The sequence below is a fragment of the Drosophila bipectinata genome, chromosome 2R (genome assembly GCF_030179905.1).
Source record: "Drosophila bipectinata strain 14024-0381.07 chromosome 2R, DbipHiC1v2, whole genome shotgun sequence".
In the NCBI taxonomy this organism is placed as follows: Eukaryota; Metazoa; Arthropoda; class Insecta; order Diptera; family Drosophilidae; genus Drosophila; species Drosophila bipectinata.
In genome coordinates, this window is record NC_091737.1 from 6790363 (window position 1) to 6801409 (window position 11047).

At 43.4% G+C, this 11047-nt stretch overlaps 2 protein-coding genes across 3 annotated transcripts; both read left to right on the forward strand.

Moving 5' to 3' along the window:
• Window positions 1-3576: 3576 nt before the first annotated feature.
• On the forward strand, window positions 3577-7710 carry phtf (putative homeodomain transcription factor). Of its 2 annotated transcripts, XM_043210746.2 has the most exons (8): window positions 3577-3595; window positions 3724-3930; window positions 4599-4663; window positions 4719-4858; window positions 4920-5439; window positions 5506-6428; window positions 6492-7027; window positions 7092-7710. In XM_043210746.2, exons 3-8 carry the CDS (start codon window positions 4638-4640, stop codon window positions 7575-7577), a joined length of 2631 nt encoding a protein of 876 aa, XP_043066681.1. In that variant the 5' UTR covers window positions 3577-3595; window positions 3724-3930; window positions 4599-4637; the 3' UTR covers window positions 7578-7710. The 2 variants fall into 2 exon arrangements, with proteins under 2 accessions (XP_043066681.1, XP_017106977.2); XM_017251488.3 differs by lacking the exon at window positions 3577-3595 and having other exon boundaries at window positions 3680-3930.
• Window positions 7711-8518: 808 nt separating this feature from the next.
• Mccc2 (methylcrotonyl-CoA carboxylase subunit 2) lies at window positions 8519-10916 on the forward strand. Its single transcript, XM_017251233.3, has 4 exons — window positions 8519-8754; window positions 8823-9076; window positions 9265-10145; window positions 10208-10916. The coding sequence occupies exons 1-4, from the start codon at window positions 8623-8625 to the stop codon at window positions 10681-10683; spliced, it is 1743 nt and encodes a 580-aa protein (XP_017106722.2). The 5' UTR covers window positions 8519-8622; the 3' UTR covers window positions 10684-10916.
• Window positions 10917-11047: the final 131 nt, after the last annotated feature.

Below are 11047 nucleotides of genomic sequence, written 5' to 3' on the forward strand. Positions count from 1 at the left end.
GTGGAAATCCGCTGCCATTCGAGAGGCCTTACCCGAGCTTTAGGGATCTTGAGTTTCGAGCTTTTCAAAATCCGTCCAATCCCCCCCTTCCAAAAAGCTTCGAAAACCGACAGCCGCACGGACCGACGCATGATCATGTGAAGAGTGTGGTGAAAAGTGTGTTGGCAGGAGAGATTTTCCGAAGTTTTCTTTACGTTCTCCGTTGCATTTCTCTCTGTTTATGCATTTTTACGATTGTGTTCTTACGTATACAATGGTGTATATGCAATGGCCAGAGATACGGTCGGTGGTATTACGAATCGCCCTATAAAAACAAAGAAGAATGAAAACCATTTTAAAACAAAATGTTTTGTTTGAAATCACTCGACAATGGGGCTGCGGAGGCTGAATACAGTTTTAATTGTACCCTGTAATTTCAGATGTATGTTCTTTCTTGAGTTTTCCAAAGAGATGTCTTTTTAACATTAGCGTTGCGAATTCCGAATCTTAAAAGGGATGTTGGCACACGAATTTCAGGATATCAGGAAAACTTCAAGAACAGTTAAATTTGCTTTAGGGATGCTGTTTGGATACAGGTAGTTGCCTAAAGTCCGATAGGGTCAAGAAATCGTAGACTCCTTTTCGCTGTCGTCCGGCAGGGGGAGTGGGAACGAACATGCTTTTTACCTTTCCACTATTCCACTTCCAATTCCACGATATAATTTGATAAAGTTTTGTGTTCGTCTCCGCTATAAAAACAAACCAAGCTTATGATCAGTGTTTTAAACGTAACCTCCACTTCGTACTTTATGATGGGGATCGTTTCTAACACTTTTTTGTGATAGTGATGGTGCTGTCGTAAACTCATCGATTACAGCCGATGCGCGCGAGATTTAAATTACAATTCTCTACACCAATAATATGCAGATAAGATGATAAGCATATTCTTTAGTAAAAGTGACCGACATTTTTCCCTTTTTCTAACTGGCCGCTACGGGTTCGTATAGAGATTTGTGGCAAGCTCATCGATGTGACCCAGTCTCACTACAGTTCGGCAAAATCGTGGAGGTCGTATACCACCGAACCACTGGTTTCCACAGCGGATTACATTTTTTCAATGCCACTTGTCTCAGAAAATTACCTTAATTTTATTTGCAATATTTTTTTATTATTATTCGGTAATACACTATTTGTTAATTTTCTTTTAAAATTGGATGCTGCCTGTTGGAGCAAAATCTTCCAATTAATAATAATAATTTATAATAATTTGTAAATATAATACAATTTTTTATTTCTTTTAAACTTTTAAACGTTGACGTTTTTTATGAAAAATTTAAATGTTAAAAAAAATGGTTCCATAAACATTAAAAAAATTTTATTACTTCCAAGAATTGTATTATACAATTTGTATTCCTTTTCTTATAGTTTCCTGTATCCAAGTATTTGTATTAATTAACTGGTCAGAATATTTTTCACTTATTATTCGCCAAAATTTGATGCTCACATGCAGGTTTCCAGGATGGGTCCTTGTTTATGAAATTAAAGGGGTTCGAAGTTAGACACTGGACAGTAGATATATGTCGTCGATAAAGGCGTATTCCTACAGTAAGCTGGCTTGGCGCCTATAGATGAATATTACATAAACGGTTATGCTTATAACTATAATTATTAAGCTTATAAATACAATCCATTTGTAGAAAATATCTAGTTTTTGTTGATTAATTAGTGATTCCTTAAGTTTTACAATTGGTATTGGTTCGTGTAAAGTAACATTGGTGCTTGATAATATAACTTTATATTTATTTATAGCTTTTGTTGTAGTGAATTGTATACTTCTTATTTCAAGAGTACATTGGCTATCAATAAGAAATAGTATTCAAATAAGAAAAAATGTCTTTCATTGCAAAATGTTTGGGGAAAAATCATAGAAGCACAAAAATAACTGTATAAAATTGGAGAATTCAACTTTGGATAAGTATTTTAAAGATTTGGTAACTGCTAGGTTGTTCTACCCTTGCATATTTAAAGTAGTATTTATAGTAGTATTTTTTTATAGTGTATTTATATTTTGGTCAAAAGCTTGCAGTGAAGGAGATATCTCCGACCCTACAAAGTATATATATTCTTGATGAGGATCACCTTCTGAGTTGATATAAGCATGTCCTTCTGTCTGTTTCTACGCAAACTAGTCTCTCAGTTTTAAAGCTATCGACTTGAAACTTTGCACACACCCTTCCTTCCTTTGCACACAGATCAATTTTTTTTTTTTTTTTTTGTAATAGCAGGGTAATGTTTATTTAAAACTGTCCATTAGGGACAACCATTAAATGTTATCACGTAAACTTCACTTATAGATAATTTTAAATATTAATATGGTAGAAATAAATTAGAGTAGTAAGGGAGGTCCAGCGGGTGTGTCCTTTTTAGTCTTCTGGGCTGCTCGCTGTTGTCCAGCAGGGAGCTGGTCAACCGGTTCGGGTGATTATGAAGCCTCTGCATGTAACGTGCGCTGCTTCTTTGTATCTCGTCCTTGACCCAAGGGAAATTGAGAACCTCGTGGATGGTGCGATTGTCATGATAGACGTGGGCCCCAGTGGCGATTCGAAGGGCTCTATTTTCAAAAGCTTGCATAGTTCGGACATTCGTCTTGCTCGCAGTGCCCCAGAGCTGTATGCCGTACGTCCAGATTGGGCGTATAATTGCCTTGTACATGAGGAGTTTAGTGGAAGTTCTCAGCTTCGATCTCCTACCCATAAGCCAGTAGAAGGATCGAAGTCTTTGATTAGCTTGTTTCCTCTTCTTAATCAGCCTCCTGTCTAGGGTGAATCCCAGGTACTTGGGATTGTCTACTTGTGGGATCAATAATCTACGCAGATCAATAACTGATTGATCGGAAATGGTATAACTTTGATTCAGATGAGAGCTATTTTTGGCAAAATACTACGACCCACCAAATTTAAGGATCGGCCGACTATATGACCTATATGATAACTGAACGATCGAAAATGGTTTTTGGTAGAAATACCAACTTTGGTATTTTTGAAGATAGAAGTTTGAGACTTTTTGTTTAGATATTTTATTGTAATTAATTGGTTTTATTGTGTTATTCTCATAAGGATCGGCCAACTATATCCGATGTTTGCAATATATGTATACCCGGTTTTAACTAAAAGGTCTCCGCCCGAAGTTAGCTTTCCATTCATAAATTTTAAAAATGAAATCCAAAATCCAAGTACCAAGTACCAATACCAAACGCAATTACACATTATATGGCATATATGTATGTATATGATAAAATTTGATCCATTTTATTACTTAGGTGTACCGCAGAAACTGTGGGTCATGGAACCTATGTCTGTTTTGGACTATAAATTATGCGGGAAGAAAAAGAAAAATTGGAAATAGTCGGCCTGTGTAATTACCGTTTGCTCCCAAAATAACAAACAATAAATTCATAATTTACTGAGATATCGGACTGTGAAGCAACAAACGCCTTGAGCTAGTGGCAGAGAAAATAATAAAATTTCCCTCAACAAATCCAGCTTCAAAAAGTATTTTATAGTGAAATAAGAAGAACAAAAATAAGAAAAAATGGCTCGGTTGAAACTTCATACAGGTACAATTTCAAATTCGGCGGGAAATAAGGATTTTTTAGTGGATTTTCAGGAACAGCCGATTGGTTTTGGGGAAAATCCATATCGGCATCTGGCAACACTGATCAACAAACTTTTTCCTTCTCGTTAGGTGCTTCGCATCAAATCTTTTTTGGACCCCATGCAAGTGCAAATCGCTCCGCGGTGCGTGTAGTGCATTCTAAATTACCTGTGAAAAGCCGGGAAATCCGGAGAAAGTCATCCTAGCCGCCCGCCCAGCCCGCTCAATGTAAAGGGAGTCGGCCGGCCAGCAAGAAACTTCCTCCAAAAATCAATAGCGGACGTGATTTAACTCAAGGTAACCGCCATGAATGAGACCAGCCTTTCAGGGCCGTTTATTCCCAATAACTGTGAGAGGCTGCAGATGTTGGCGGTTCACCTTGAACCCCAAACACTGCAGAAGGTCAGAATATCCGCCCGCACCCAAAATTTGCCTGAAAGCCCCGTGTGTGAGTACGCTTGGGCCCGTCTGCATGTGTATGTGTGCGAGTACATAAACATTTTGCCGCCCCCTTGATAACAGCTGTTCAGCCCGCCTGCTCTGCCTGCTCCAAACCGACCAAAGAGCTCTGTTCCCAATGTGGCGCATCGTGTTTCACTGCGCAGTTCCTATTCGCTTATCGGGAATTCTTGGTTTTATCCAGCTGGGGCAAGCCAGATGCGGGTGGGAGCCACCAACGGGGCAAGGCGAAGGTGAAAGTCATCTGCTGCAACCGGACGCCGCCGTTGGCTGGCTAGTGTAAAACCCGTTATGCAGAGCAGCTGTTTTAAGTCTTTCCCACTAAGTGGGCCAGAAGCGCCAAGTGCTCCGACACAGCTTTGTCCACATTTGGTGTCGGGTACTTAAGGCAGTCTGGGCTCGTGCCAATTCTGCAGTTACATCCGGATAGTCGCACCCAGCTGAAGTGGCTTTCGTAATTTAGAAGCTCGTCAACTCTAATTGAAGATTTCTTTGTTCGTTCGCAGGGTGCACGGCAAATTGAAGGCTTTTATGTGATTATTACTATGAAATTGGATGAAATTGTTGAATGGTAAGTACGTACATTGGTTGGCTGACCCCCCGCTTACCTAATATTTGCTTTGTAGGTACCAGAAGAAAATCGGCACTTATGACAAGCAAGAATGGGAAAAGACCGTCGAACAGCGGATCTTAGATGGCTTCAATAACGTCAACTTAAAGAACACAAAGCTGAAAACGGAGTTAATCGATGTTGATCTGGTGCGCGGTGAGTAGGTCAGGCTATAACTGTTAGAACTATTGATGGAAAACGATAATGGAAATTTCAGGTTCCACTTTTCCAAAGGCGAAGCCCAAGCAGTCTCTTCTCACTGTGATCCGTTTGGCCATACTACGTTATGTGTTGCTGCCGCTTTACGCCCAGTGGTGGGTCAAGCAGACCACGCCGAATGCCTTTGGCTTCATCCTGGTTCTCTATCTCACCCAGCTTCTTAACTGGGCCATCTTCGTGTTACACACCAGTCGCCTTGTGCCGCTGGGTTACGACAACGCGTCGAACGGGTCCATTTTTGCAGGCCGGCCAGCTAGGGATGGTGAAGGACTAGATGGCGACAGGACTGCGGACAAGCAGGCGGAAGAACATGCCGACCTGCTCAGTGCTTTGCTAATCCCGTGCGCCTTAAGCCTGCTAATTAGTCTGATCCACTCTCAGATCGTGGCTACCAACACGGCGACGGGAAGCGCGAGTGGAAATAGCAAAAGCAAGCTACGGCGCATTTCAATGACCAATGTTAGCGACAAGAACTCAACCCGCGAGCACAGAGTACGTCGCCGAAAGAAGTTCTTCCGGTAGGTACCTTTGGAAATTTTTTAGGAATTTCTTTTCTAATTTTTATTTATGAAATATTTTTTCAGCATTCGCCAGCCGGAAGTGGAGTTGTCGCAGCCCAGCAGTAATACCTCCCTACCAGGCCGTCGCAACGTAGCCAGTGTAATCGATGTGATCTCCCGGCCTGTCACCCCAACGCCAATAATTTCTTCTATTACAACAACCTGTGCCATAGTACCCGATCCCATCCTTCCTGCAACGCCACCGCCTGTCGTCATCAAGCGAACGCCCGCAGAGGAGACCTACCTGACCACCACTGCCATTAGCTCCCTTCCTCAGGCCGACGAAGCGGACATTGATCTCAACAGACAGGAAGGGGGAGCTGCTCCAGAAAGTCCAAAGAAACGAAACGTGAATTGGCACACCCCTATCCAGATCTGCGCCACATATGAGCCCGGCGATCAGCCTTCGTCGAGCCATATAATAGTGGATGAACCTGCGGATCACGAGATTGGTAATCGAATAGAGACACCTAAACCTGCATATCAGACGCGGCGCAGCATTGGCGAGGACGACGGCTTCGAGAGCCTGAATGGAAAGAGCTCCAGCGGCGAGGACAACAACCATTCGCCTCTGCCCAACGCGCCTTCGGCTGTGCCACCAGTGACTACTCAAAGCAGTCAGCTTCGACTGCGATTGAACGCTACCACTGGCGAAGAAAAGAAGGTTCCGACGCGTGGCAATGAGTCAACCACAAGCTGTGCAGAATCAGACGAATGTGACGATGCAGATCACGCGTCCGGCACGCCCTCCACCTGCAATCAGGATTGCACCACCTCGGCAACCGACTGGCTGGGTGTTACCACCAACAGCGAGGACTGCAGCTACACCTCGGATATGGATCACTCGGACGGAACTTTTAAGCACGCGGCGTGCAGCGATGAGGATCCCTGCGAGCTGGACATCACGCCCACCACCATACTGAATCCCCACAGCAGCTTGGATCGAAGTGAGTTCAACAGAATCCGTATTCTAAGATGATCTTCAATCTAACTCAATAATCTCTCCCCAGTTAGTTGCACCATTTGGGACCAACGAGATGCCAAGAAGGCGCAGCTGTCAGTGCTGGAAATCGCTTCGTGCATCATTGAGCGTGTCGACTCAATGGGGGAAACTAACGATTACATCTACATAGGCGTGGTATTCTCCTTTCTTCTCTCGCTCATCCCAGTTTTCTGCCGGCTCTGCGAAATGACTCTGGGAAGCGACTCGGAGAAGGCCGCTGAGATTAGCTACTTTTACGTGCCGCAACTTTTGTGGGAAAAGTCCTTGGCTTCGCCCAGCACCCTATTGGGCTTTGCCTTCGGTGAAGCTCGCTGGGAACGAACTGTGTTGGCCCTGGGATTCGTGCAGCGCCTCTGCCTGACCCTTATCCTATTCGTTATATTCGCCGTTGCTGAGCGCACCTTCAAACAGCGATTCCTCTATGCCAAACTCTTTTCCCACCTGACATCGTCTCGGCGAGCCCGCAAATCAAACTTGCCACACTTCCGCCTCAATAAGGTGCGCAACATCAAGACCTGGCTAAGTGTTCGATCGTATCTAAAGGTAAGTCGTCCCAAAGGCACGTCCAAATAATCCACTACAGTACAAATCTTGAAATTGTTTACAGAAACGAGGGCCCCAGAGGTCTGTGGATATCATTGTGTCCGCCGCATTCATAGTCACGTTACTCCTACTGGCCTTTCTGAGTGTCGAGTGGCTAAAGGATTCCGTACACTTGCACACCCACCTCACTCTGGAGGCTCTGATGTGGTCGATCACTATCGGAATCTATTTGCTGCGCTTCATGACCCTTGGGCAAAAAATCCAGCACAAGTACCGCAGCGTTTCAGTGCTAATCACCGAACAAATTAATCTATATCTGCAGATCGAGCAAAAACCCAAGAAGAAAGAGGAGCTGATGGTGTCCAATAGCGTGCTTAAGTTGGCGGCCGATCTGCTGAAGGAGCTCGAAACACCGTTCAAGATCTCTGGCCTCAGCGCCAACCCATATCTATTCACAACCATCAAGGTGGTCATTCTGTCAGCCCTTTCGGGAGTGCTTAGCGAGGTTTTGGGCTTCAAGCTGAAGCTGCACAAAATCAAGATCAAGTGAATCTTGCTGGGCTCCGGACCCAACACATTTTGTAGTACAATTTTTCGAAACGCTTTAAGAGAAATCTACAATTAGACCTATCTTTGATTAGTTAATGAATAAATTTAAGCAAGCCAATGTTTATTTTTGTCAAGTGATTGTTCAGCAGTGTACACAAGCCTACTAATGACTACGTAAATCAATATTATTAGTATTTACCACTTACCTTCTAGAGCGACCTGCACAATCACAGATCATGTTAACTATAATTGTGTAACGAATCGTATTAAAGTTCATAGAACTTTTAGCATAATGAAGTGCACCCTTCGTAGTTGCCTAATTATTTTGTTAAAAGGTCTCAAGTTTAATTCCTAAATGGTCAAAGCTAGTGAGTTGCAATTAATAAATAATATCAACCCATACAAATGTGTTATTAAACAAGTTATTGCTTTAACAGGTGAAGTCGGGAGGTTACAAAAAAATAAAGGATAAGTATCAAAGTCCAAAAGTCTACAAACATTATAGGTATGCTTAGTAATCATAATTTCTTCGCAAGATATCCGATGGAAAATGATAAATATATCATTTCATTGAAGGTTGTATATATGTCAGTAAGTACTTAAACAAAATTCATTATTGATTCATTGAAAAATTATTTGATTTGGTTAACCAATAGGCTTATTCTATTTAATTGATAATGCTCATAATTATAATCATAATTAAAATTAATAATTATTATTTATGTATTCCCTTTTATATTTATTTATAAATGTGCAATTTTTTAGGCCAATAATTTTATGCTTCTTATATAATGGTGCAAGATGCCTATTTCTTTCTTTATTGTCCCTGTATATTTCAATTTATTAGGTTTTTATGCAACAAAAGTGATTTTTGTATATTCAAAATTTTGAAAAGCAATCGATTGATCGATAGATTATTGCACGATCGATCAGCTGTTGAGTTGCGGTTATCGGTATCAACCACCAGCCACCAAAACAGAAAATTGACGTAACACCCCCACTCGCGTGGTTAATTCGGCTTCTAACTCCCAAATTCCCCCACCAAAATGATCAGGCTGAGTGCGCTGCTGCGGTTCCCGGTGGCCTCTAACCTGCTTCGCAGCCAGACCAGGTTGCTCCACGTGGGCGAGGCAAATGTCTTGCCCAGTGAGGTGGACAAGCAGTCTGCCGAGTACAAGGTATAGCACCTGTATACATATATACTGGCACCAAAGATCTAACATACTGATTCCCCCCTCCCCTTCAGGAAAATGCCACTGAAATGGGAAAATTAGTATCAGAGCTGCGAAACTTCACCAGCCAGGTGTTGACGGGAGGTGGCCAGAAGGCCATAGATCGGCACACGGCGAGGGGAAAGCTACTGGCCAGAGATCGCATTAACCTTTTGCTGGACAAAGGCTCTCCATTCTTGGAATTATCTGCTCTAGCCGGACATGAGCTGTATGGAGAGGAAGTAGTCAACTCTGGTGGAATCGTAACCGGAATAGGACGTGTGTGTGGGTAGGTACCCACCTGTTGCTTCACGAGTTGTGATATTTTTCCCAATATGGCGAGCTGGGGGAACACTTTTTAATAATTTAAAACTTTAAATAGTTATGTAGTTTCGTAGCAAAGTTGGATTTAACTTTTAATTAGTATTTAAGTATTCACTAAGCCTTTTATTAATAACCTTAATATACTTATTTTAGGACAGAGTGCGTGGTGGTTGCCAATGACGCTACTGTGAAGGGAGGCAGTTACTATCCCATTACTGTGAAGAAACATCTTCGAGCCCAGGAAATCGCTCAGGAAAACCGTCTGCCCTGCATTTACCTTGTGGATTCCGGCGGAGCCAACTTGCCGCGGCAGGCGGATGTCTTTCCGGACAAACTGCACTTTGGACGCATCTTCTACAACCAAGCTAACATGTCAGCTCAAGGGATCCCGCAAATCGCTGTGGTAATGGGCAGCTGCACAGCTGGAGGAGCCTATGTTCCGGCAATGGCCGATGAGAGCGTCATTGTGAAGAAGCAGGGAACCATTTTCCTGGCTGGTCCACCGCTAGTGAAGGCAGCTACCGGAGAGGAGGTGTCCGCCGAGGACTTGGGCGGTGCCGACCTGCACTGCAAGACTTCAGGAGTAACGGATCACTACGCGGTGGATGACGAGCACGCCTTACATCTAGCCCGGCAGATCGTCAGTAATCTGAACTTGCCGTCGACTAACCGGTACAACGACAGATTGCTGCACTCTAGCCAGCTGAATTTCCAAGATACTAGTGCACAGAACCTGGTGGAAGAGCCTCGATATGACCCCCGTGAGTTGTACGGTATTGTGGGCCCCAATCTTACGAAGAGTTTTGATGTACGCGAGGTTATTGCTCGCATCGTGGACGGCAGCCGATTCACTGAGTTCAAAAAACTCTACGGAGAAACTCTAGTATGCGGATTCGCGAAGCTATATGGAACCAGCGTGGGCATTGTCGGAAACAACGGAGTCCTATTCTCCGAGAGCGCCCTCAAGGGCGCGCACTTCATCCAACTGTGTGCCCAGCGAAAAATACCCCTAGTGTTCCTGCAAAACATTACAGGTAAGTTAGCGGAAAATTTATTCAAATAGCATTTTTAATAGCATTTTGTTTGGTCGCTTTAGGTTTCATGGTGGGACGTGACGCTGAAGCCAACGGAATTGCCAAAAACGGAGCCAAAATGGTCACTGCCGTGGCTTGTGCAAATGTGCCAAAGTTCACGGTTATCATCGGAGGCTCCTATGGCGCAGGGAACTACGGAATGTGTGGACGAGCCTACTCGCCGAGATTCCTCTATATGTGGCCAAACTCACGTATTTCCGTAATGGGCGGCACCCAGGCCGCCAATGTCCTGGCCCAGATTACTCAGGATCAGCGAAAACGTGCAGGCAAGGAGTTCACCGAGGAAGAGGCCCAGAAGCTAAAGGCGCCCATCGTGGAGATGTTTGAGGCAGAGGGCTCTCCCTACTATAGCACGGCTCGCTTGTGGGACGATGGCATCATCGATCCAGCCAATACACGCCAGGTCCTGGGACTAAGCCTGAAGGCAGCCTTGAACAACTCCGGTCACGAAACCAAGTTTGGAGTTTTCCGCATGTGATAGATACACAACAGCGTGACGAAAGCTCGGGGAGCAAGTGCATTTACGGGCATTTAATGCCAACCTTTAAATTGAAACGATTGCATTTATTAGCTTTAGGTAAATGGTTGATTTTATATTTTATTGTGTTTTTAGACTCTAAAAATGCCAAAATGTCTCGTGCTGAATGATAAAGAACGGCAATGTATGTAAGCTAAGCACAATATTATTTTTCTTGTAAGTCCCAACAAGGAAAAATTTGTTTTTAAAATATATAAATTGAGATTAAAAAAATGAATGAATCCATGGTCTAAATTATTGGGTGTTTATTTAGTTGTTAGACCCTAGATTGGTGTGATACGATCTGAAATCGAAACTTGCGCAC

What these genes read in the sequence shown, in the direction of transcription:
- Mccc2 (XM_017251233.3), top strand. Translation starts at nt 8,623, where the DNA reads ATGATCAGGCTGAGTGCGCTGCTGCGGTTCCCGGTGGCCTCTAACCTG. An exon ending in GGAATAGGACGTGTGTGTGG is followed by an intron (nt 9,077 to 9,264) that starts GTAGGTACCCAC and finishes TACTTATTTTAG; the next exon opens with GACAGAGTGCGTGGTGGTTG. An exon ending in GTTCCTGCAAAACATTACAG is followed by an intron (nt 10,146 to 10,207) that starts GTAAGTTAGCGG and finishes TGGTCGCTTTAG; the next exon opens with GTTTCATGGTGGGACGTGAC.
- phtf (XM_043210746.2), top strand. Translation starts at nt 4,638, where the DNA reads ATGAAATTGGATGAAATTGTTGAATG. An exon ending in TTGGATGAAATTGTTGAATG is followed by an intron (nt 4,664 to 4,718) that starts GTAAGTACGTAC and finishes TTTGCTTTGTAG; the next exon opens with GTACCAGAAGAAAATCGGCA. An exon ending in CCACAGCAGCTTGGATCGAA is followed by an intron (nt 6,429 to 6,491) that starts GTGAGTTCAACA and finishes ATCTCTCCCCAG; the next exon opens with TTAGTTGCACCATTTGGGAC.